This window comes from Haemaphysalis longicornis, unplaced genomic scaffold, assembly GCF_048455015.1.
Source record: "Haemaphysalis longicornis isolate Haplotype H1 unplaced genomic scaffold, Haemaphysalis longicornis Haplotype H1 scaffold_3, whole genome shotgun sequence".
In the NCBI taxonomy this organism is placed as follows: Eukaryota; Metazoa; Arthropoda; class Arachnida; order Ixodida; family Ixodidae; genus Haemaphysalis; species Haemaphysalis longicornis.
Window position 1 is genome coordinate 55,693,479 of NW_027526335.1, and position 26,314 is coordinate 55,719,792.

Genomic DNA, 26,314 nt, shown 5'->3' on the forward strand with positions numbered 1-26,314 from the left:
GCTTCTTCTGACTAGGTTTACGTCTGGCGCTGGCCGCCAACCACATGTTCGTTCGCCAATCTGGCGTTCAGTGGCGCTGCATGACACACAAAGCGCGCAATTCGGCGCTACTGGTTTATCCACGCACCAACTTCTGCATGCGGTCAACTAAAACTGGTTCTTTGCGAGAACTTCGCTGCACGCGCTGTGCTGCCTTTACGTGCGCGCGCAACTCTCTGCGCTCGCTCAACTAAAACTGTCTTATATGCACTGGGTGTGAAGGTCTGTTTACTCAGTAAGGCCAGGTACACAGTCAATTGCAATTGGGTGCATGAAAAAACAATCCTCCAAAAGCAGTGCTAAAAGAAGAAGAGGGAGGGAGAGAAACAGAGAGAGAAGGGAGAGGGCTTGTGCAACAGCTGGAAAAGACGGAGGCATCCAGAGCCACCGTCTTATAGAAGGCTCATTGCAGGCTTCATTCAGCCATTGCTGTCGCTACCGCTACTACACTGAACCGGAGACAGCCGGCCCAGCGTGAAAATGGTAGCTTGTCACTTAACCGCAATCTGCAGTGGCTACAGGGAGCAGCAAAGCAGATCGCACCTGGATGGCCACCCGGGCGGCCTTGAAGTAGAAGGGGTGGGCCCGGAGCACGTCCTCCAGCCGCAGCAGGCTCACGTACGCACGCAGGGTCATCTTGCGCATGCAGTACGTGTGGAAGTCAAACTGGTCCTCCATGATCTCCGAGAAGTGCTGGGGGAAGAAGACAGGAGGACATGGGTCATTCCCCCGGACGAAGAGGAGCGGAGACAAGCACGCACCCTGTCCACCTCGTGGCACTTCTTGAGGGCCTCGCCCCACTTGCCCAGCCGCTGGTAGGCCAGGGCACACTCCGTCTGGAACCACATGCACTGCATCTCGTTCAGGTTCTCCACCGCCGACACCCCTTCCTGCAGGCAGCAGCAAGAGGGGAGGATACTCGTCAGGCTCCCTCAGGCACGCACAGGCAGCATTCGCAGGTGGTGGTGGGGGGGATGAGAACACCACCACTGATATCTAACATAGGCGATCAGCAAAGCGCTCTTGAAGCAAAAACACCATTGCCAGTTATGTCAAAGCCTTGAGATGACAGGACACCTGCACTCCTTCTTAGCCCACCGAAGTGCGAGTCTCTGAAACAATTTGCACAAAATGCCTAGCAGCCTATCTAGGAAGCAAAGACATGAGCAAAAAGGGCGGTGGTTCCCTTCGGAAGGTGAAAAAATGCCCACTTTGGTGAAGGGCCCAGAACCATTAGGGATTTTGCGTATTCCACAGCCCTGCAAGTCACTCCCTGCCCTCAATGAGTTTGCAGCCACTGTGAATCCCTGCCAAAAACGTCTCCTCACCTTGTCCCTTTCACTATGGCGCTAATTGACAACAAGTTTCCACATCTGACTTTTGTGGAAGTTGAACTTATTTTCTGGCCCACACAAATATGAATCATGTACGCACAAGCATCTACTATAGAGCTGTCATCCCACTCAGCAACAATTGGCCCAGAATTCATTTTTAAACCAACTCTCCTTCAACATGAGCTTGAATGAAGCCTGGGACCACGAAAGAATCTTCTGCACCCCTCCCTCACCCCCCCACTATAAAGTGCACCGCTTTGACCCCACACAACGTTCTTCGCAAAGAACGCGACACGCGACACGCAAGTACGCGACACACTTCGTCGCAAAGAACGAGACGCAGTGGATGGCTGCGACAAATTGACACTAGACAGGCCCCCAAACAACACCTTTCCGCCTTCCTCAAAGGTCAGCCACGCCAGATTGTGAGGGCTATCGACGTGGCATCACCCCAAGGCACCTCGGAACAGACGACCGAGTCTTTCTCTCCCCCTACAACCGTACACGGCGGCTCACCCGGGTGAACTTTGCGCACATGTCCTCGGCCTCCTTGATGAGGTTGGCGCGCAGCATGTACTTGGCGCACTTGGAGTTGATGTAGCGGTCGGCCGTGTCCAGCGCCTGTGCCTCGTCCAGGAAGCGCAGGGCCTCCTGGATGTCCCCTGCGTGCTGCGAGGGGAGGGAAGAAGAAGAGGCTTCGTTCACAACCGCTCAACTTGGTGCACTGAAGCGAATAAATTACCCCGGGACAAGTGACTCTGTTTCCTCGATCGGGTAAGAATGCATGCCGGGTTTATTCCAGTCATCTGAGTACCACATCCAGAGCTTCGTCAATCCGTGTTACGTCACAACAGCGGTCGGAAGTAAAATGCTAGCCTTCATTTATTGTGCAGGTTTACCCAATTGTACCATCTCACTTCTAATACGTTGCTCAGCCGTGATGAATAGATTTTATACCTTCAAACCTTCAACAATTTTATTTCTAAAATAAATTACCAGAAGCCTCAGTGCAGGCAACCCAGCAATTTTCAAACAACCTGCTTTTTAAAATAGACTGGAAAGAGTACAAGTAGAAGCTAAAAAAAATGAAAGACAAGTGCCCCACAATAATACACACAACTACCACAGCTGATACAACATGTAAAGTGCAAGGACAGCATAGGTAATTCGTTCTGCTGCAGAAACCACACAAAGCAGTTTTGGTGCAACCCACTGCCCATAAACAGATCGACAAATGTTCACACTGCTGCAAGTCAACAACCGGTCCAATCAGTTTTCCAGAAACTCCTTCCTTAAAATTTTATTCTCAAACACGTCAACTGCAACTGCTTTTAAAAAGAGCCGGCAAAGAAAAAGTAGGTGAAGTGGAGGCAGCTACACTGCCTGCTCGTTCTCGCTGATCTTCGACTAATTCAGAGTGATTTTGTTGCTCCAGACTCGAAACCCGTAGCAAGTAAAATTTGCTGACAGTAGCATTCACTGCAATATGGCAAGTGACAGTTGATTCTTTTAAATGCCACTAAAATACGGAGCTCCCCAGGAGATGATGCCCCGGTTTAAAGAAAAGTTGAATAACCCGATACTGATCTGCAAGGCCCCATGCGAGCACTGGAACAGGAAGTGAAGGCCTCTGAACATTTTTTTTTCTCAACATAGAGCAGGTCAAACCAAACCTCAAGCATGCTCACAGGTATTTGAGATGCACACACGGCAGTCTCCCGCCCCAAAAAACAGTGCCTCAGCTCTCAACTAAGAACACATCACAGCCCACTCAGTAATAAACGCAAATCACGCCACAGGCAGCAAATGAGAGAACCGAAGGAGGGAGTGGACGTGCGACTACGCAATAGACAGGTCTTTGTAGGACCTGGACGACAGGAGGAAAAACAGCAGACTGCAGTAACGCAGCGTGCGCTGTGCCCACCTTGTATATCCTGGCCTTGGCCACGAAGAGCTCTATGAGGGTGGGCGTGTGCTCGATGGCGGCATTGATTAGGTCTAACGCTTTGGCCGTGCAGCCCAGGTAGTCGTAGTGCTGTGCTGCAAAGTAGTAAGTCCACAACAACGCCGTGGCAGGCTCCTTGTCTTCAGAGTCCTTTTCTGCAGGGAGGAGAAAGAGGGGCAGCCACAGGTCGCGGGAGTTAGCAACTTTGTGCACACTATATGAACAAGTGCAGTCATTAGGTCGGGTGCTCACCGTCATCTGTGCCCAGTACAGCTTTTTTTTACATGCAGCAGAAAGCTCGCACTTTCGTTGCAAAGTATGACGCCACTGTGTAATGGCGCACGTGCACAAAACAAGATAGTGACGGCTGTGGCCTTTCTGGATGTCAACAAAGCGGTGCTCACTTTGTGAACAGCGCTGGAACAACGAGGTGCCCTGTCTGGTAAACTTCGTCAACAAAAGCTGGACTTCGCTTGCATGCTTGGACATACTCGTTGCCGAGGACCAAGGAGAAAAATGTGCACAAAAGGCGAACTTGCGGGATGTTACCGAATAGTAACTTCCGAATCGAACATCGAATCAATTTAGGTAAAGAAACTGAACATTGCATCGAATATTGAATATCCATTTGTTTCACAGGACTCAATTTGCACAAGTTTTTGCACAGAAACACAAGCTACTTCACATAATCAGGAGTCACGACGTTTTTTTATCAATCCACAGAATGCACTTTTCAACCCCCATTTTTTCTAAACGAGCCAAACTTGCATTTCGCCGTTGTGGCCCCCTTAAAGGGGGGCACACTGTCATTGAAACTTTTTGCTTTCCAACCGATTTTGACAAAGCTTCATGGGCTTGTTCAGTTTTTTTTAGCTGATTTCAAATAGCTCATTAGTTTTGATAAGAGGCAACCAGTGTCCGAGTTAATTAAAAAATTTCCTTGATTGTTCTTGAGAACAATAGGAAAAAAACTATTCAACAAAAAATTACCAGCAAGACATGAACAGGTACCAAAAGTTGTGTATAAAAAAATATGGGAAGCGTTTTTTTTTTTTTTGCAATCGCATATGATACACGTTTACATCAATTCAAACTTCGAAGTTTGAACCACTCTTGCTAACCAATTAAAAATAATGCTAACGAAACAACTACTGAAACACAAAATGCAAAATCTGCTTCCCATATTGCATGGTTTAAACATTCAGCTTCACAGTGCAAAAGAAATGATCTTCCTAGCTGCATTACATGCTGGGATGTACCTCGCGAGAATTTTGTATCACTGCCATACCACTTGTGGCGAAAAAGTGGGGAATTATGGGAAAATAATTATTTCTTTGTTGAAATCGGGCCTCTCTGGCTTTTATAAGTATACCTGGTATTGTTCCATGTACGGAATTTTCGGAGGAAAAACTGTGCAAATCAAGCAAAAAGTGGCGCTCTTTGCCCCAGTTGGCCTTGCGCCATAAACATCCAACCATCATCATCATCAAAAAGTGATACCTAAAAAAAAAATGCTTTTTTGGGCAATCTTTTTGGCCCCTAAGACCCAGGTGCCCCCTGTAAGGACTGGGGAGAGACGTAGCGGGGAGGAAGGACAGGCAACACACTCACCCTTTTCAGAAAAAACCTCGTACTTCTTTAGCGCGCTAACATAGCCCGTCAGCAACTGCTCGATAATTTTTACCTGCAACAGAAACCACGCCAAGCTCGCATGTCTTTCTTTCGAAGGGGGCAGAAGAGGCACAACTGTCCGGCAGCTACTGGCTGCAGGGCCCCCAGAGAAAAGACAGGGTACAACAACGAAACCTTGTAAATTCTGAATACCACGAGGATGCCGGAAGGGCTCGGGGAAGACAAATTTCAAATAAGGCAGCCACAGAAATCAAACTGGTGCCATATCATTATGTACACCCCTGCATGGTGACACGTTTAAAATCATTGGAAACATAAATTTTCACGCAGAAAAACAACCATTTCGACACACCAGCATCTTTAAAGCAGTGACACTGTTGTGGTGGCAAGATCAAATTAGGCGTGCATTAACAAGCTTTCACAACATTAGCAGTGACTACTGCAGAATGCATACACTGCAATTTGCTCTCATAAGACCTTACAAAAACACTTGCACAGAACAGCTTCCCAGACAGCTATGAATGGCTCTAAAAAAACTGCTCAGCCAAATCGTACACATTAGACCTCCAATTGGGACCAGGGCTGCGAATCATTTCCCCATATGTTGAATGCTATGAGGCCATTACCAGACATAAAACACGCCAGAATTTGCTCACTCCCTAAAATTCTTTCATGCTAGGCTATGGCTACTTCCACAATATATTTTTGGAGAGCTCGCAACTGCCCAATTTGAATTTCTTTAAAATGGACTCCTGTGTTATTTACAATAAAGCACTCTCTTGTACATAGACTATATACCATGGGGGAGCCTGCAGAAAAGAAAGAAGCAAAAAATACCCTAAGCTACCTGCACCCCATAAACAAAAAAATATTGAAATCATAAAATCGTAACACGCAATAGTGCGAGTTTGTTCATTGGTAGTCGTACGGCACAAAGCAACTGCAACGCTCCATTACTCGCCAGTGAATGGCTATCAGCCTCTCAATCGACAGCAACCAGATAAAGACGAATGGTACTCAACTCTTTCGGGGCTAGTGTAGAGAGGCCGGAGGTCAACAAAAAGGGGCGGTACACCTTTGTGAAGAGCCTTCCGCATGTACTTGTCCACTAATGCACGGAACTGTTCGCCTGGCAAGAAAACAAAAGAAACTGCAATCAGGACATGCCAGCCGCTAAAGCTGGTAAAAAACTGTCAAACACTGGTCACACCAATGTGGATTCGTTGGGGGGTCAAAGTCACCTGAACACACACCCACACCCGCAAACCAAACCAAGAAGCCCAACAGATCGTACAAGCACAAATACGTTCCTCGGTATTTTGTCAGCACATAACCATTGGCTTTGTGCAAGGTGCTGTCTCGTAGGCATTTGTCACTTGCTTAGAGTACAGAAAAATAAAAACGCAATTTTATTCTCCTTTGATTTCTTTTATGAGCCCACAATGTAATCTGTGGTTGATTTTACTAACAGCAGTCAATTCCCATAGGTGGCAAAACATAACAGAGGGAACATATAAGCAGGATTTTAGTGTTTACAGAAAAGCAGCTTTTCAAAGGAAGAAGAGGGAGGGAGAGGGCTTGTGCAACAGCTGGAAAAGACGGAGGCATCCAGAGCCACCGTCTTATAGAAGGCTCATTGCAGGCTTCATACAACCATTGCTGTCGCTACCGCTACTACACTGAACCGGAGACAGCCGGCACAGCGTGAAAATGGTAGCTTGTCACTTAATCGCAATCTGCAGTGGCTACAGGGAGCAGCAAAGCAGACTGCACCTGGATGGCCACCCGGGCGGCCTTGAAGTAGAAGGGGTGGGCCCGGAGCACGTCCTCTAGCCGCAGCAGGCTCAGAGTGAACTTTTTTGTTTTTTGGCGTAGAGTGATGAAATTTGGCAGGCACATTGGAAAACACTCCAAATGGTGAAATTTAATATTTCATGATTCAGTAGTTCTTTTGTTACAGATGTTTACATGTTGCCCGCTCGTGAAAAGCCTGGCAAGGTATTTACACATGCTGGGAAGTTCTGAATACCGTATTTACTCGCGTAATCCTCGCACTCGCATAATCCTCGCACCCCTAATGTGAGCCACCAAAACTTGGATTTTTTGGTTCCTCGCATAATCCTCGCACCCCCAACTTTGCAGCGGTGAAAGTTGCCTGCTCGCGAAACCCGTATGGTGCACGCGCTCTCCAACGCGCGCCCTCCTCCGCCGCGTCTCCGTTCGGCGGAGAGCGCTGTTATCCAAGGCCATCCAGGCGCCCTAACAACCCGCATGGCTACTCCCTAACAGGCGCCCTAACACGCTATTCGCACTGTACTTGAGCCGGTTTCGCGCATGTTTCGCGTGCGCGCAACTAGACGGTGTTCGCGCAGCCCGCTGTCGTGTCGTCGTGTCGCCGCCGTGGTCCCGCCGTTGAGCGGCAGCAGTCAGTGAGACTCGCGTCAGTGGTGGATGGCTCGCGGCCGTTTTGATAACTTTTTGATCTAATTGTTTTGTGCTTGGTGCCACTTCGCCATGGGGAGGAACGCCAGCTACACTGCCGTTTTCAAATTGATAGCGAAAGAGTACGCGATCGAACACGGCAACCGTGCCGCAGGCAGGCACTTCGGCGTCACCGACTTCAACGTGCGTTACTGGAGTAGGGCACGCACATACGACGACGAGATAGGGCGCGCGCCAGAAAGCAAAGGCGGCAATTTCATGATCGCTGATCGACGGGAGACTGTTTACGTTGTAACTAATAAAATAAAAAGAAATAGCTGCTGTTGGCAACACTGAGCTTACCTATACAAAAAACGACCGCTACATTTAGCGGTATTGGCATAAGGCAAATTGGCAACACTGTGCAGCGGATTTTTTTTTCCCCCCCGCATAATTCTCGCACCCCTAATTTTGCATTGACTTTTCCGAAAAAAAAGTGCGAGGATTATGCGAGTTAATACGGTACTTTTCAATTGTAGTCTAAAGAACACCAGAGGGCATGACAGTCTTAAAATACTTTTTACACCCTTCATTTTTTTTTACAGAAAATAATAATTTCACTTGTAACCCGTAGGACACAATTGACCTAGCCGTAAATTTCACATGAAAAAATCACGACCCTAAAATGAAAAATCCGAGACTGTCTCGCCCTGCAGAACTCTTCAAGGATCAAAATAAAACAGACAGGGTCAAAATCCCCCAGCCCCAGTGGTCGCCATGCTATCCTTTCCACGAGCAACGAAGAACTCGTAAAACGCACTTTTGAGAAAACGGCTCTTTACGATGACTTCACGATTTTCAAACTGCACCAGCAGCATAGTCTTTGCTGTCCTTGCTTGGGGACAACCTCACATACCTTTGCCCTTTGATTTGGTACATCTGGGATGCCTTCCTGGCTCATTGGAGGTTTCAATGGGCAGGCCTTTAGATGGCAGAAGCACCAGTTTTACGCAGAGAGTACCAAAAAGTTCACTATGGGCTACTAGGGTACCTATACTTTACTTGATGTATGCCTAATGCATAGCTGTCTCCAAAATGAAGAGTAAGGAGTGGTTTCTTTTTATATTAATGTGCCAGCACACTTTCAGCTTATTTCTGGGTGTCATAACCTTGATGAAGCTACAGCTTAGCACATGAGGCTGTTCAATGTCAAAAATCATATCAGGGCATCACAAGCATAAGATGAGCTATTTGAAGGCAGAATATACACTTGTTTTACACAATTACAACATTAATTACTATTAAAATACCATGCTCTTCTCCTTCAGGCGAAAAAAGCATTGCAAAATGGACACCATAATTGCAAACATTGCAAAAATAGGAAAAAATAATGTGCTATTAAAAAAATTTTAGAACGCTGCAACATTACGGCGCCTTCTCTAATTATTTTAACACTGAAAATATAATTTTGTAATCCCAGACTTCGTTGTACGAACTAGTTTAGAGCCACGGCAAAAGTTTCTCAAATAAGCTGGGTGACGGTTCACTGCAACCCCCCCCTACAATCCCTGACGCCCATGTCCACCCCAATCGTAATTTAGGTAACCTGACTATGTTTAGCAACTTTACTTTTACCATTAAATTTCACTTCGCGTACATCATTTATTATTACTCGCGTGCAATATCAACCGATCCCACTATCGGACGCTGCCCGAACACGTCGCGCCAATGCAGCGCGCGCCGCAACTTCTGGCGAGTCGGTCATTCCATTCCTGAAGCTCGTGAGCTCGCTGTGAAACACAGCAATAAATCAGCGTTTTATAACCCGGCAATACGTCCAAAAGTTCACTTCTTGAACACCAATTGTACATGGACGCACCGAGTTTCCCACTCAAGGACGCACCATGGCGATGGCGCAGGCACGTTTTCGATGCCTTTTTCGAGCCACGCACTTCGCTGTCTGGCACACGATCTCAAGCATTCTCGCCACGATAACGATAGCGTCATTGTACGGAATCACAAAGCGCGAGACCGCTGAACGAGAACCAAGCCGACCACGAAACTGAAAAAAACATTAGCGACACGGACTGCGTGCGAACTGCACATCAGCCGAACCACCCGGCGGCCGTCTTGTTGTTGCCATGGCGACACCCAATCGGGAGATCCGTTCCAGCGAACATGGCCGGATAGCCAAAAGCTTTGTCTATCGGTTGCTTTGTTTCGCTGTCTCTCTTCTTCTGCCGTTTGCGCGTTTGTGAGTGAGCGACTATGAAAGCGGCAACCGGAAAGCGGAAGTTGAAGACTGTGGGAATTGTGGAGAACCGCGACCTGCGGTCCCGAGCCAGCACGCGCTTCGGGAGAGACGCTTGTGCGCTGAAACCGGTCCGGCGCTCCGCTGGTTCGTTGGCGTCCCCCGAGAGATAGCACCACCAATGTGTGCGGGGATAGGCGCGCGGGCGCGGGCGGCGCGAACGTGCGCGCACGGGAGTCGAGGGAGTCTTGGCGGAGAACCGGTCGGGGCGACATCAGCGGAACGCGGCGGTGATGGATACATGCATCTCAGGTGGGAGCTTTGTTTGTCGCGCACCGTGAGTGCCTGCCTCCCGTTCGCGGTCACAACCCGGGCGGCGTGATTCGTGAACGCTGTCGAGCCTTGTGCTCGCATGCTTTGGGATTCCCCAAATAAACGGCTGTGCTTCGGCACTACTGTCTACTGTGTTCTCGTATTGGTGAACCTCGCTGGGCTGCCGTAGCCATGGGAGCCCGCGTGGTTGACACACCGGGAGCTAGCGTGGGGGCCTACTCCAGAGTGCTGGCAAGGCCCGAGGAACCCCTCACATATCCCACAAGACTTGGCCGATCAGCTTCGCCTGGTTGAGCCATGATCGCAACGCTTGAAGGCGCGTCGCCGTTAGGCCTTGCCGAGCCGGCGTTGGCCGTAATCGTCGCGCTTTCCCTTGTGCGGGCATGATGTCCAGGACTTGCAGCTATGAAATTCATGCTTCTCCTCACTGTTCATGATTAACACACGATAAGGAAATAGAAAAGATAGCGCGAAGTAGCGAACGGAACGACGGGGGCGATGGAGGCTCACAAGTGGCGAGAGCCAATGGCGGTCCTGATATCGCGTCACGTGATTTAAACACCCAGTTGGAGCTCACAAAACACGCGGGAAGAAATGTTTATTTTTTATTTTTTACGCGGAGATACAGATACGAAGCTGGTGAGCGGTTGATTGAGAGACGAAGGTTTTGTCTACCTCTCTCAAGTGACTGAAATGGCGGCCAGCCACACTTCTGTGCAGCAAAAACTCTCAAAGATGGCCGAAATTTGGCTTGATTGTGTGATTTCTAGGATCACCGCGAGTCATTCAGACACGATTTTCACTAAATTCTCGTTCGCATTTCGTTTTCATTTTTTTACCCATGAAAGAAAGATAGTCAAAGATGATAATGAAGTGAAAACAAAAAAAAAACTGACATATTTTCAAAAAATGGCAATTTTTCGAGCAGCGTGTCCCCTTAAAAGGCTTAATTAATGCTGGACCATGCTATCCATAAGCAAAGCCAACCTCACAGTTCACAGGCAAAAATTAGTAGTTACCTCACTACAAAGCCGAACTGGATTCAGAAGCAAGGGCAAGGCGTTCGAGACCCTGTTTGTCCACATGCAGCTACGCTCGTCAGGAATGGTCGACTAAATTGAAGTTCACCGTCAATAAGCTGCAACCTTCCGTGTGAATATTACTGTTTTCTATCTGTTTGCGATGCGACACAAATACATTTCCCTCACTTTTGGTTATTTTCGATTGATTGTGGTGCAGCGGCCAGCACTAGCAAACAGAACCAAGCAAATGCTACCAAATAAATCCGAAGTGAAGGCGGAGAAGGCGCGTACAGGTAAGCAAGAACAAATTTCCATAGCCACTAATAACCTTGATGAATTGATGAAACCACAAGATAACAACATGGAAACCAAAAACACAATGCTTCAGCAAAGTTTTCAGGTCACGGGGCAGCAAGGCAGTCGTTTCTCATCACTTAATTCGGGCTATACGGCTCAGGACAGCACTGATAAATGTGTATGGCGCATTAGAGGCGGTTCGGCACTGGATGGTGCAGGTAATTAAGTTTAGCGCACAATGGCGCAGCTGTTCCACCCATGAGTGCCATGAATGACACCCTGAAAGGTCCTGCTAGTAACAAAAATGGCAGACACGATTCATGAAGGAGGCCCGGTCAGGAAAAATGGCTGGCTAGTCCTGACCTTCCAGCTCCTCCGGACACAGGGGCAGCCCGTTATCGCCAGCCAATGCTGCAACGACTTTGTTTTCTAGTAACTAAAAGCAAAAATATGTAGGTGTCTGGCAATGGCAGGCCCACACACAAATAACCTTAGGGGCCCCACCAGCAAAGCTTCTTTGTACTACACATGATGCCACACCCTTCACAAGCAGTAGAGAGAGGGAGGTGAAGACAGCTCAGCTCACCTGTGGCAAAATTGAGCGGCAATCTCCGGGGGGTCTGTGCCCTGGGGAACTTCTCCTGTGCCTCCTCAAACAACTGGAGTTCATCCTCCACACCCTCTGCGCAAAAGTGAGACCAAGCACACGGTTAACCTTGGCCAGTGTTCTTGTCTACGTGGGCCTGGCCTTTCGCAGCCCACTGTAATGCCGCCATGGCTAAACCAGTGCATGCCAATCTTTCCCTAACACAACTCAGAACTCATGCACAAGTGAAAGAGTGTTGGAACCGCTGCCACGATATTGATAGCCCACGTGGTCTGCCCGTCTAATATCCTACAATGATGATTAAGGAATGCCCTCATTTCACTCCTTTTTTTACACTTTAAATTTGGCATGGCGCACCTTTGTAAGCATGTAGAGACATTTGCACCAGCCCTCTCACTACGTACCCAACAGAGAGACTTCTCCTCCACTCTTTATGCAAATCAAGCTATGACTATGGCTCCGGCGATTACCCCTCTAGCAGCAATCCCATGTCCACCCTTTTAGATCAATTACTTTAGGAACTGTGTCTTCGACTTATAAGAAAAACATTTTCCCCTGAAATTGGGTTGAACCGTCTAACACAGAGTATTTTCGTAAACAGCCAGCCACAGAACAGATTCACCACATGATTAAAGAGCACAGCACAACCCCATTATTCATCATCAACCAGAGGTCCCTCCTTTTCCTGCTTGACATTCAGTACAACAGCCAAGGCAAGCTGCTGGCAATTATCATATTAAAGTACAGAGGGTACACACAGCTAAGACTTGTCATTGTCACATGGTGCCAGTAACAAAAAAAAAAAAAAAAAAACTTCAAAAAGGATGGAAGTTTCCACTATTAACAGCAGTGTTAATGAAGAGACTCAACAGTTAAAAATTCCTTGTTATAAGAAATGCTTCAGCAGGCCATGCAGCTTTTATGAGAATCCTTCTCTCAGTTTCAGCGCCAGTCTTGCTGATGGGGGCAAAAGTGTGTGCGAGATGTTTCTGAACGAGAAAAAGAGCCAGGCAACCCAAATTAGTCCACCACTCAATATTCTTCATTACCCACATGTAAGCATGGCACATATGACCCCGAATTTTTCTTCAGCTGCAATTACACTTGAGCAGAGAAAAAGCTGACGCACAATCCCTACAATAAAAGCGATTTACCGGTGCAACCGGCAACGTGATTCTGTGGCAAAGCTTTGTCTTCTCATTGAGGATCACAATTTTGCACCCCCGAGAAAGTAGGCCGATTATCCCAGTCCCCGACAACGGCAGGAAAAGAACAAACTTTTGAAGCTTGGCGCTTCTTGCCTACACCAGCAACAGACACGAGATTTTCCAGCCAAGATAGATAACCCCTGCAGAAAGTATGAGCACTAAAGCACCACACAAGAGCCATGACTCCAGCATACGGCGAATCGTTTGAAGCCTGTATATCTGGAAGGCAGCAATCACAGGCCTGGTTCGCAATCTTCCCGCCAACGATTCCCTCTCCCTCATTACTTGAATGCTCAGCTGCACAAACAAGATAACGGACCCCGATCGTGACAAAAATTAAAGCTGTTCTACTCAATGTGAAAGCTGTCGCAAGTGCAGAGCAGTGATTCGCCATAATGGGCTGTAGCGACGTCATCCACTCACTGCTACCACCCAACACATTTGAAATTTCCCACCTTGCTCCCGTGTCCCCTGCCTTAAACAGCGCCAGCGGGAGTTCTGTTCTTTTTGTACTTACTTTTCCTCTCACATGTGCCGGCATTGCACTTTCACTTTTTTTTGCTTACTATCGTAAAAACCAACCCAACGAGCATTCCTAACTAAATGAACACGGGTGCTGGCTGTAATTTACACATATTTTGCCGCAAATTTGCGCTAAACAACAGGGCGAGGTATGACAAGCGCCAGTGGCTCACGAGTTTCGAACACTTATGACTACCGTATTTATTCGAAAATAGGTCGAGCACGAATATAGGTCGACCCCTAAAAATTGAAGTCGCCGAAAAAAAAAATAATATATTCGATTATAGGTCGACCCATACTTTTAAGAAAAAAACTTGAGGAAACTTTTTAAAACTCCCATTTATTTACAACGCGGTCACCTCACTGGTCGGAGCCACACAATGCGTCGTCGTCGGAACTTGCGCCGCATGCGCCGCAGTTCATTACCCACCCCCGCCCCCGACTGGCTTTGAAGGCTGAACGGCCAATCCCGCCTCGCAGCGCTAACTGTTGAGCTTTGGTCTGAATATCTTCGCCGGACACTCGGTGTCCTTTCGCACGCTTCTCTTCCACGTGCAGCCGGAGTTTTTTCTCGAGAGCATCGTGCCTCCCACCACGAAACGCACGACGCAGTCCCCTACAAGCAAAAAGTTCGTCCCGCTGTTTCCGCCATGCCCTGATCAGCTTTTCATTAACGACTAACTCTCGCTGAGCGGCGCAGTTGTTCAAGTTCTCAGCAAACAGGATCACCCGCCGCTTAAAGTCCGACGTGACATCGCGAAATGCGCACGAGAAAAACGTTGTGTGCGGAAATCACAACGAAGCAAACACAAAGAAAGCGCATGAGACGGAGAACGGGAGATAGTAGAGACAGCGAGCGAAGCAGGCAACGCCGTTCCGTTCACGAGGTGGCTACGCTAGGTGGCGAAAGTCACCTAGCCAAGCCAAAGACACCAAGCCAAGCCAATCTGGCTCTCTAGCCAGTACGTAAGCTCGCTCGTGTCCGGTTCGGCCGCAGGTAATGCGCGATAGCCGGCAGTGACTGTGGGTGGTTTTCTTACGCTGATTGTTTTGTTATTTTTTCCTTTATTTTCTTGCCTGTCTTTGTTCTAGATGCTCCGCGCTGCCGCCTCAAATTGAGGAGCGCCGGGCGCGACGGAGAAACGGATCGCTCGTTGCGCCCGCCATTTTTGATCACGACTATAGGTCGAGGTTCTTCGGTCACGATTATAGGTCGACCCTCAATTTTTAAGCACATTTTCGGAAAAAAAAGGTCGACCTATATTCGAATAAATACGGTACATAATCCGCTAGGCATTTGAAGCCTGTGTTATGCTGCGACAATGAAACGCGGCGCGGCTCTACTTGGGTACAGCAAGCGAGCTACGACGACAAGGCAAGCACTTAAAGTGTTCTGCATTTAAAAGAGGGGCTAACAACAGAACTCACGCTGCCTGAGCGCCTTCATGAGGCCGTGGTAGTACTCGTGGTTCTCGGGGTTCCGGTTGAGGAGCTCCCGGTAGATGGACTCAGCCGCCGCAAACTGGCCCACCTGCATCAGCAGGTTGGCTGAATAAGACGCCGAGAGAAAACAGCATTAACACACACGCCACCTCCCGGCCCAACGGTGGTCTCTCTACCAGCCCCCCACACCCATGTGCACGGGGGAAAAAATGGAGGGGGAGGGGGGGGGGTGCACAACCACTCACACACCGCACTAAACTAGGCAACCTGAAAGCACAGCCACCCCCACACTGAACAATACGAGGGCATGCACGATCTTCAGACACTACTGATGCCTTCACCGCAGACCTTAGGTTTTGTACTTTCATGAGATGTCCAATTTCTTGCCACGCACCACTACCCACAAGTGCAAGGTCTATTTCAGATTTTCTGCAATACTGCAGTTCAGTGAGAGCAAGCCCACTGCAGAGCAACGAACAGCACAGGGAACAGTACAACACCCTGTGGAACACCTACTCTCCCTGACTGAAGCGAAGCACTGGGGTGTTTGAGTCTCCTTATGCAGTTTAGTTCGCGATTCAGCGGGATGTGTTTGTAGATTGGCGAAGTTCTGCAAACCGTGGATGTGTGCTACTGCTTTTCACAGTGAAAGCCTTTCAGGCAAAGAAAAAATGCATTATTACTCCGTCTCAACATCACGGTGATGTGACTGGCCCAAGTCACTTGGGAGCAGTTTTTCAAGCTATTCGCAGCACGAAAACAGTTTCACAGCAGTAAAAAAAAAAAGAAAAAAAGAAAGGTACTTTGGAGCAGCAACTTGAGCTTTTTGACCAGTGAGAAGCATGGCTCAGTATGGTGAAATGGGCTTTAGCACATAAAAGCAATCCACAAGAACACCAAAACGCATTTTCTGGAGCGGAGAAAAATCTGTTTACAAAATACCATTCGTATACTTGCATAATCCCAATTCCTTCACACCTCATATAGCAATTCGCAGCTGTCTTTTTATGCACTGATAAAGATAAATTAAATAGCGCACTCCACGCTGCCTAGACTCTAAATAAATGAAAGCAGATATACAAATTTTGTCTCAAAATGGCTACGTATAAACCACGACAAAAATGAACGAAAAACACATGACTAACAACGTACAAAAATAATGCAATGAAGCATGACAATGACATACTTAGGTGACTGAGCCACATTTGGCAGTGTGCAGTGAAATGTTCTAAAATTTGATAGGCTGCAAACCCAAGGTCAGACTACAACAGCTCCTAATTTTTGGAAGCGTGCATCAGAGTCGGTCCACATCTCAAAAGTGATTCTCACAGCTTGGAGATGTGCTCCCGCCAAAAATGAGTGCTAATCCCGCAACCAGTATAACCCATGGCAATGATATCCCACACTTGCAATCACCTACCCACTGCAATGTGTTGCTGCACATCTAGAGCTTGGGTGTACACCTAGCGGGGAGCTCGGGTGCATCACATAGACTGCACTGGCTTAAGATACGGCAAGACCCAGCAAGCTCACTTCCATTTTGACCAAGCAAGCAACTGCCGCGCATTATTTTCCCACGTATATGTGACCCACGACAGCAGTTCCTCCCCAACACACGCATCGGCAACTGCTTTTGTTCATCGTGGCAACAGCTCGGCGCAGCAAATGCGTTTACAAGTTTGTTTTCTGCTGCCACTGTTAAGAAAGGTCCCACAGTAACACACTACAACCACGCAACAACAAAAGAGAAGACATACAATCCCTCATAGTAGTAACATCCGCTTCACCAGTACGCATACTTGTCACATGCAAAGCCCCGCAAGCGAACGCGCACAGGTGCACCCACCTCTCGTTTCGAGGACGGACAGTTTGTCGCAAATCTGCTCCTCGTTGCGCGTGAGGTGGCACAGCGCCTCGTCCAACTCGCCGGCCTCTCGCATCACCATGTTCTGGTAGAGGAGCAGCTCGCTGTGTTCGTAGTCATAGCCTCGCTTCTGCAGTCGCAGAAAGAAAACAAATGTTGCCGGTTTCTTTGTCTCCTCAAGCCGTCGCGCACCCCCAAAAGTGCCTTGCATCCCAAAATTTTTGCCATTAACTGTTTCAATGAACACCTTGCCTACAAGGTTTGTCACAGTTGAAGGCTTCCGGTTAATTTACTCTATTTGCACTATTCAACGTGCACTGTTTTTGGGCTAAAAGTAGCCTTTAAATTTGTGCGTGTTACGATCGGATTCAAAACCGAAATCAACTTCAAAGCGGCTTCGGCACCTGCCACGGACACAAACTCCTCCCAAAATCCAACCCACTCCACTTGCAATGCCAGCCCGAGCTGGATAAGCAAGTATAATACCCCTGTTACACGGCAAATCTAATGTCGCTCAAAGCGAATGACATAAGATTTGTCGTGGCTGTAAATTACATTCTTTTTGGCCGTGCTGGTGTACACGGCGAAACAAACGTCATTTGAGAGTTACAGCAGTGGCAATTAGTGTGCTCGCAAAAACCGCAAAATTATATTTCAAGTGCCTCTACAATGTTTTCATACATATCTTTCTGAAACATAAAGGATTATTTCTTAAAAATAAAAATAGGACAATCACCGGTTTAGGTGACATCCGTAGATATCACAAGCCGAGACAATTCCGCAAGAAATCTGTACTACGGCAGCGATCTCACAAGTTGGGGGTTAGATTTTCTTTTGTGTTAGTACTTGTTTGTCTTTCTTCATTTGGAAAACAACATGAAATGTAAAACAGTTTACTAACAGTTTTTTTAGAAACAGTATTCTTTGAATTATTACTGAACTTTTTTCTCTAGTGACTGTCGAGGCTACTCATTTGGCTGCTGAATGAGCTCCCAAACCTCCTTCAGCCGCTAAATGTCACTCGCCTCAAATATCACTCGGTATTTTTGTGTAGCGCCGCGTTAATAACATTAAGAGCAAATGACATTTGCTCTGAATGTCACTAGATCTGCCGTGTGTGACTGGGGTATAACAATCACAACAGATTTTTGGCTCCACAGTTGCCTGCTTCAAATAAGATTTCTTCTGCCACGTTTGTGGTGTCATGTACTTAAAACATCCGTAATAGAATCGCCGTCAAGGTATATTGCTGAATCTTCCTATGTAAACTTTACTGCATGTTACAATAAGGGATGCGTTACAATAAGGGAAGGGCAGCTCCATGTTACAATAAGGGAAGGGTAGCTCCTCGGATATTTCAAACCCCACCAAGAATGGCATCCACAACCATACCACACCTCCACAGGGGGCACAGCTTATACGGCTGTGAACACAGCTGTGAAGTGTTCACACATACAACTCTTTGCCCAGCAGTGCGACAGGCCCCTTGGTCGCAGGGAACGGAATTAACCCACCACAATGGCAACACACATATTTAGGCAACTCCTGGATAATATGAGCGAAATTCATTTAATTTTGTTGGTGTAATATGACCAGGATGAAAAAAAAAAGCTGCTGAACAGGAACATTCAAGGAGCACTGACACCAATTTTCAGCGTTATTATTATTGCACAGTTCGCTTCCATCACTCAACAGAATAACCTGGCTGAAATATGAGTGGCCTGCGACGCCAAGAACATAGTTCAATTGGATCTCATTCATCGCGCCGACGGAGCAGCGCGCAGAGCGGCACTTAGCAAATGGACATCAGTGTGACATCACCCCGTGAAGCCAAAAGAAGTGACACGACAGCGCTTGTCAAAAACTCGTGACGTCACTTCACGCGCACGGCCCCACAAGCGGCGAGCGGGCGCAACACCCTCTCAAGCGGGCGCCGGTGACGTCCGCACAAAGCGGTGAGGTCAGGCCGGGAGTGTCATATGCGCCGTTCGGGCTGAAAGCGCGGGAACAGGGTTCGTACGGGCTTCAAAAGCAAAAATTCAAGGGTTTTCAAGGACTTTCAAGGACCAGAAAACACATTTTCAAGGTCCCCATCTTATGTTTTATCTGGGATTATTTATAACTTTTTCAACACAATGCAAAATTTCATTATTGCCCAATACCTAAGCACATTAGTGTACATTTAGATAGGCACTAACAGGTTCTTGAATGCTCCCCCAGCTTTATTTTTTATTTAAGAGTTGGTATTTAGAGGTTTTTGTATTTTCTTGGTGTTTTGCTGAGGCTTTTTGATTTCAAAACTTAATTCATTAATGTTGCCTGCATCTCGTGCTTTGTCAGCAAGAGTATCAGCTGAAATTAACTCAGCAAGTGTTTCTGCAAGGCAGGATGAACTATGTACACGTCCACCATTTGCACGTAAAAGCAAACGCAGATGGAGCGTAAGCGTATGAGGCACAGCAAACACGCAATGAGCGTCCGTCCACCGACTAGATGGAACATGCAAGATAGAGAACAGAACCCGGGTTTCACTGGATTGTATCGTGACATGGATTCTACCGTATTTACTCGCGTAATCCTCGCACTCGCGTAATCCTCGCACCCCTAATGTGAGCCACCAAAACTTGGATTTTCTGGTTCCTCGCATAATCCTCGCACCCCCAACTTTGCAGTGGCGAAAGTTGCCTGCTCGCGAAACCCGCATGGTGCACGCGCTCTCCAACGCGCGCCCTCCCCCGCCGCGTCTCCGTTCGGCGGAGAGCGCTGTTATCCAAGGCCATCCAGGCGCCCTAACAACCCGCATGGCTACTCCCTAACAGGCGCCCTAACACGCTATTCGCACTGTACTTGAGCCGGTTTCGCGCATGTTTCGTGTGCGCGCAACTAGACGGTGTTCGCGCAGCCCGCTGTCGTGTCGTCGTGTCGCCGCCGTGGTCCCGCCGTTGAGCGGCAGCAGTCAGTGAGACTCGCGTCAGTGGTGGATGGCTCGCGGCCGTTTTGAGAACATTTTGATGTAATTGTTTTGTGCTTGGTGCCGCTTCGCCATGGGGAGGAACGCCAGCTACACTGCCGTTTTCAAATTGATAGCGAAAGAGTACGCGATCGAACACGGCAACCGTGCCGCAGGCAGGCACTTCGGCGTCACCGACTTCAACGTGCGTTACTGGAGTAGGGCACGCACATACGACGACGAGACAGGGCGCGCGCCAGAAAGCAAAGGCGGCAATTTCATGATCGCTGATCGACGGGAGACTGTTTACGTTGTAACTAATAAAATAAAAAGAAATAGCTGCTGTTGGCAACACTGAGCTTACCTATACAAAAAACGACCGCTACATTTAGCGGTATTGGCATAAGGCAAATTGGCAACACTGTGCAGCGGATTTTTTTTTTTTCCCCGCGTAATTCTCGCACCCCTAACTTTGCATTGACTTTTCCGAAAAAAAGGTGCGAGGATTATGCGAGTAAATACGGTATTTAGGAGTGCTGCTCCCAATGTTGCCTCGTAATAATGAGAATCCACCAAACTCGTAATCTCACGCAATACACTGAAACTTGATTGTTACAATGTTTCTTTACATTTTTAACACCTAAAATTCACGGCAAACACTTTAAATTCTTGAGAAAAGATAGGACCATTGGTTCTCCAGAAAAATCAAGGGTTTTCAAGGGCCATTTAAAAATTCCAGGACTTTCCAGGCCTTGAAATTGACACTTCTAATTTCAAGGGTTTTCAAGGTTTTCAAGGACCTGTGCGAACCCTGGGGAATTTGAAACAAATGATTTTCAGGCCGTTCAATGTAATTAACTATCGCGCGCTGAAGTATTTGAAGTGCTGTTTCAGGTTCGCCAGACCATTAAGCATCGATAAAAGCAATAAAAGTGTAACATAAAATTTTCGTGTCAGTGCTCCTTTAAATTAGACGAGCACAATTTTCAAGGCTATAACCTAGTTCTATTTTACGGAAGAAGCCCGTAACACGTAAGTCGTACCAAGAAATGTTAACCTTGCATCAGTTATTTCACAAAACGCAAGACGGGGAAAAAGAAAATAGTTGAAGGCAAGCCAGTAAAAAAATGTTTTCCCTTGTGCTTATGCCACCACAAAGGTGCCCGAGACGAAAAAGCAGCGCAAAGAACAAACTTGTCCCGCTTCACACCCCAGTAGACCTCTACAGGGTTTGTCTCTCTGTTGCAGGTAGTTAGCAAGCCACGAATACACACAGGTTTTCATACCGTCTGGGTTTTCCTGAATTCTTCCAATATCTTGAGAGCCATGTCGTAGTCCTTAAGCAGGTGATAGGACATCGAGAAGCCAATCCAAGATGCCCTTTGTGTTGGCCGCAGCATGAACAATTGGTACCTAGTATCCTGAAATCAAAGGCAACACCAACTCTTTTACTTCAGTTGAAGACAATTGTGTACTTTTACAAGCATTCTTGAAAAAAAAAAAAAAAAAGAAATGCAGCAATGAGTACATACAAAGCTGCAATTTCAAAAGCTTTCTAATAACGCCCCCCCCTTTCCCTAGCTAGGTACAAAATTACATGTAAAAAAACAAAGTCACATCCACGTTTGCAAAAAAAAAAAAAAAAAGAAGAAGTTTAGTTTGAGAAATGGGGTGACCAAGCACAATTATAAATAAGACATTCTCTACATCAACCTACTGAGGACCAACTACACCACATAACCGCTGGACCAACCGACTCAAGCAAGCAGCCCGCTTACCCTATATCCTTCCAAATCCCGCATTTGGATTTGTAGCAGCGACAGATCTCGCAGGATCTGTATATTATCCTGCAAAGAGAACAGACAAAGCATTGGTGCGTGCCGTGAGTAGAGTTGTTGATCTGTGCACACACACAGTTAGGGTTGCCACCTTGCCTTTCCCCGAAAAAAAAAAAAAAAAGCCCACCATCGGGGAGGAGGCATGGTATATAGAAATTGAATTTGTGTAGAAAAAAATGATGCCATATTTTTGACGTGCAATGCCATTTATTGTAGCATTTTCCTAGAGAGAACTCAACGTAACGTTTCTACTGAAAGTGACCGAGATTTTCGTTATTGCTCTGAACCTGCTGCACTGAAAAGTAACCGCACATGCTTTGTGAGGGTAATTCGTGCGCTCGTCCACCTATTTCCCCTGCTCACATGTCTGCGCAGCATATCAACACATATTTATCGTCACAGTAGCTGAATTGACGCTTATAAAACAGCAAAAAACAAGAATCGCGGCACGGCGGCCAAAAAAAAAAGGGGGGGGGGGGGGGGGGGGGGGGCAATGACCGCCGCTGCTAAGTACAGATTGGCAATCGGCCCACTGTCTAAGAAACCATTCAGGCCGGTCAAAAGCCGGCAGGTGGCAACCCTACACACAGTACAACAAAGCTAAACATAGGCACTTGGTTAAAGGAGCCATGAAGACAAAATACAAGTTTGGTTCATTACAAAGACTGCTTTGTCCTGATAAAAATGATACCGATTTCATCGCAAACTTTGAAAAAAATAACAGATATTAAAGAAAACGTGTGGAGCTGTGGCGACTCGATAGCCAGTTTCTGGCAGCTTTTCTATGACGTCACAGAAGCTTGTTTGGGCAATTGACGGCGGCCGAACTAATCAATCGCCAGGACACATGACTGGACGATCGTAGTTGGGCCGCTAGTTCCGTTTGATCGCATCACTTGAATCCTAACGTGCACCTAACCCACTGAAAATTATGTTTTTAGTGCTGGCCCATATGACGTCACTCGCTGGCCCATATGACGTCACCATATGACAAGTTCTTAAGTATTTCTTGCATTTTTATAGGTTAAAAAACATCTTTCGTGGCCGGAATGGACCTGAGTGGGGTACTGAAGCGTAATTCTCTAAAGTTAACCAAAGCTGTATTTTCTCTTCATGGACCCTTTAAAGCTTGCAGAACAAAACGTACCTTGTCCCACTTGAGAGCATTCCGGTAGCACTTGATGGCCTCGTCGTACTTTCGGTCCGACCTTTGGAGCAGGCCATACACGTGCCAGCCTTGGCAAGTGGGTCCCAAGTCAAGGGGGAACACAACAGCCACGCACAGCTTCTGCAGCAAACTCACAAACTCTTCTCCCTTGGCCATCATTCATTTTACAAATGAGTGCCTAACGCAACGCACAACGCTGACACTTTGATCGGAAGCTATGTACACTTCGTATCGCGTCCACAAGTCGGGAGAATAACCAACGCTCCGGCTAGACATTTGTCCTAGCCTTTCGGTTTTTACGGTGATCGGAGGGAATTGAAACAATGACTAACAACCTCACGCAGCTGCAATTTAAAGGCATACAAGCCTTGCTATACAAGTTAATTTTGAGCTAATCTTCACTCCCTTGCAAATAAAAATTGAGAGAAATGCATCTCCAAAGAAGCATCCTCCACCAATATATTTGCACAATTTTTAGGCAGACTATGCGGGAACAGTTTTGAAGAGATCGAAGTTTTCCGTGCAGTCGGCCTTTAAGCTCACCAGGACATGGCCCCATGACTGAGGCTTTAAAATTTAAGCCTTTCACCAGAATGTAAAGAAATAACGGAACACTAACATCCCACAAAAATAGCCCGAATCGCCAAAAACGCTTTACGGGGCCAAGGTACACTCCTACACTAACAGTTCTTTCACATAAAATAACAGAACACTAACATCCCACAAAAATAGCCCGAATCATCGAAAATACTTTACAGGGCCAAGAAACACTTCTTACACTATCTTTCTTTTGCATTCGATAAAGTGAAAAGTTCTAAAGGCTGCAGCCTCACTATACTGAGTCATTGGAGCTCATTCTAGGCAGAGCTGTATTTAACGTACAGGACACACGGTATTTGTACAGGTAAATGAGAATCTGGTGTACAGACAAGCCCCCCCAACAGCTGGATGCAATCTGGCCTCACATTATTGAAACGCGGCCAGATGGTCACAGTCGGGCACCGAGAATGTGATGTCAAAAAGTTGACAGGAAATGCTGCGCATTAGCCCAAAGTGGCTAGATACATATCAGCAAATAGCGGAGGTTCGCTCTTCAATGAATAGCTGCCACATCGAACACACTGCGAGGTTGAGCAAGATACACCTGACGGAGTGCTTTATGGCGGTTATGACCAATACATTGCAGGAGATTCAGATAAGGCATTGTATCAGCAGTAGTTATTCTGTTAGACTGAACATACCAAACAGCATTCTGCTTCACATTGTGAGGTATCTCATTCCCATTTATTTTTCTGAATGGCAAGGACACAACTGAAATGGTTGTTGCATTACTCTAGGAAACACCCGTCTATCCTGCCAGGGAAATAGATGCACTTAGTCGCACAGATGCTCATTGGTCACCTTAAAAATTTGCAGAATGCCCACCTTTGAGCCGGCGCAAACTATTAATGTCAGCTAACTGCTGGCTTGAATGCATCAAGTCGGTTCGTTAAAACTTCTTCAGACAAAACTTGAAAACAATGAACTGCCTAAAATTTGCTTATGCTGCAGTTGGGAACACTGACTTTATTTTGTGGTAGCTCTTTTTAACATCAGATGCTTGATTTGGCAGGAATGAATTAGCGATCCACGGTTGATCTAAAGTTAAGGCTCACATTCTGGCAATGCTTATAGTCCGAAGTAGATATCCCTTACAGTGACATGCTAACAAGAAAATACACAACATTCTTCGGTTCAGTTTTCAGGAGTGGGGAGAAATGCAACACACAACAGCAACTTCGCCGCCACTTTTCTGCCAAGCAGAACTTATTACAGCAATTTTCTGGTTGGAACTAGCCCTGCCGGGTTTAAAAAGACGACGACGGGGTAAAAATTTATATTTCAAACCCTGATAAAAAGTTTTCCTGCCGCATGAAGCAACAGGTGAAAACCAGAAATAAAAGGATACAGACATGGCTCTTAAGGTCATTCCGGAGCCCCTTCCGTACGTATTCGTATGCTTCATCTTTCCTTCCTAGGCAGTTTAATGTCAGCCCCTTCATGGCCAACGTTTCTGGCGGAAAGAAAAACGCACAGGCGGTTACAAGAATGGGCCATGCACAGACAATCCCACAGCTCTAGCAGCTGCGTGGTGGACGCGCCCATAAATCAATCACTGGAGGCAAAAAATATCGCACTGCTTTTCTCGTCCTCTTAACTTATTCCATTTCAAATACCGCCAGGTAACAACACAGCTTGCCAGGGTCACTGGCACAACGTGCAGACCGATAAAGCGTTACAAGCAGACAATCGCGATAAGCTACGTTTCCCAATTTTGTCCTGAACTAAGACTAAGAGTAAAGAAGACATCCACACACCACAAGAAAAATGATCACGCCACTCAAGCTTATTCAAAAATCAGAGTCCAAGAACACAACTACATAAACGGCATCGCGCGCCTACGCTTAAAAAGGGAATCGAGCACCCACCTCCATGGTCGGCGAACTTCGGGTTGGTTAAAATCTGCTTGGCAAATTTCAACCCATTCTTGTATTGTTTGTGTTCGTAGCATTTCTGAAACAAAGCGGCGGCAGTCGCGCGCTTTTAGCAGCAGCAACAGGAGCAAAGAGATGGACATGCTTAATCCGGTTATTTGAATTTTGAGTTCGATCACCGCTATCGGATGACGCCGGCTGAACGGAGACGACGCCTTGAATGTTAAGCTACAGATGGTGCAGTCAGCTTGTTACTCGGTCAGAATTCACCGCTCCGGCTCAACCGTTAACGCGCCCAACTCCTAGCGCGTCGATTACGGGGCAACAGGAAAGAATCACGCGTATTTTGAACCGCTCTCCGTGCAATCGGGTAATGCAAGTAGGCTTAGAATGCTGCTCAAGCGCGCTGCGCCGGACTTATCGAGTGAATACTCACCAATATTCTTTTAAATAGTGCATTCTCTTTTGGTGGTAGCGGTTGGCTCGGAGACATCCCGGAGCCAAGGAAGGAACCGGGGAATTTCACAAAAGTCCCCTTCCGATAACACTCGTGTCAGAACCGCGTGGTAAGAATCGTGAATGGCGGTCCCACGGCATTTCGAGCAATGCTAATCTATCTAAATCTATCCTCAAACTCGTTTATAAAAATTTTAGTTTTTATAAATTTTTATTCGTATTTAAGGTAAAATATTGTATATTTTGTGCTTTTTTACTGCATTATGCATTATAGTGTATGGTTTTGTGTGTTCATCATCATCACTCAAATGGTGAAGATGGCGACTCTATGCTTTCTCGGGAACATATCGAAACTGACGTTTTTGTGACAGAAATCCTGCTTGACACGTCTTACGCTTCTGTTTATGCGTAATCCGTTGAATAGCTTGAACGAAGGCATTTCGTCGTTCGGTGATCTCTTCTCTTCCCTACCTTCACCTGCTCAGCGGCTGCTCTTACTACGGTGATGAG

General features: G+C 46.9%; 1 protein-coding gene across 1 annotated transcript in view; it reads right to left on the reverse strand.

Annotated features, from left to right (window-relative positions):
• Naa15-16 (N-alpha-acetyltransferase 15/16) overlaps nt 1-25,964 on the reverse strand; it is a 116,389-nt gene extending 90,425 nt beyond the window's left edge. Inside the window, exons 1-15 of the mRNA XM_077703180.1 lie at nt 25,785-25,964; nt 25,343-25,427; nt 24,823-24,927; nt 22,854-22,942; nt 21,647-21,715; nt 21,155-21,289; nt 16,901-17,048; nt 15,040-15,159; nt 11,861-11,956; nt 5,973-6,079; nt 4,930-5,002; nt 3,298-3,473; nt 1,890-2,042; nt 801-929; nt 583-732 (exon numbers count right to left, since the gene is read on the reverse strand). Coding sequence (XP_077559306.1) covers nt 583-732; nt 801-929; nt 1,890-2,042; nt 3,298-3,473; nt 4,930-5,002; nt 5,973-6,079; nt 11,861-11,956; nt 15,040-15,159; nt 16,901-17,048; nt 21,155-21,289; nt 21,647-21,715; nt 22,854-22,942; nt 24,823-24,927; nt 25,343-25,427; nt 25,785-25,841 — 1,692 coding nt within the window. The 5' untranslated portion in view covers nt 25,842-25,964. The remainder of the gene's footprint in view (nt 1-582; nt 733-800; nt 930-1,889; nt 2,043-3,297; nt 3,474-4,929; nt 5,003-5,972; nt 6,080-11,860; nt 11,957-15,039; nt 15,160-16,900; nt 17,049-21,154; nt 21,290-21,646; nt 21,716-22,853; nt 22,943-24,822; nt 24,928-25,342; nt 25,428-25,784) is intronic.
• Nucleotides 25,965-26,314: the final 350 nt, after the last annotated feature.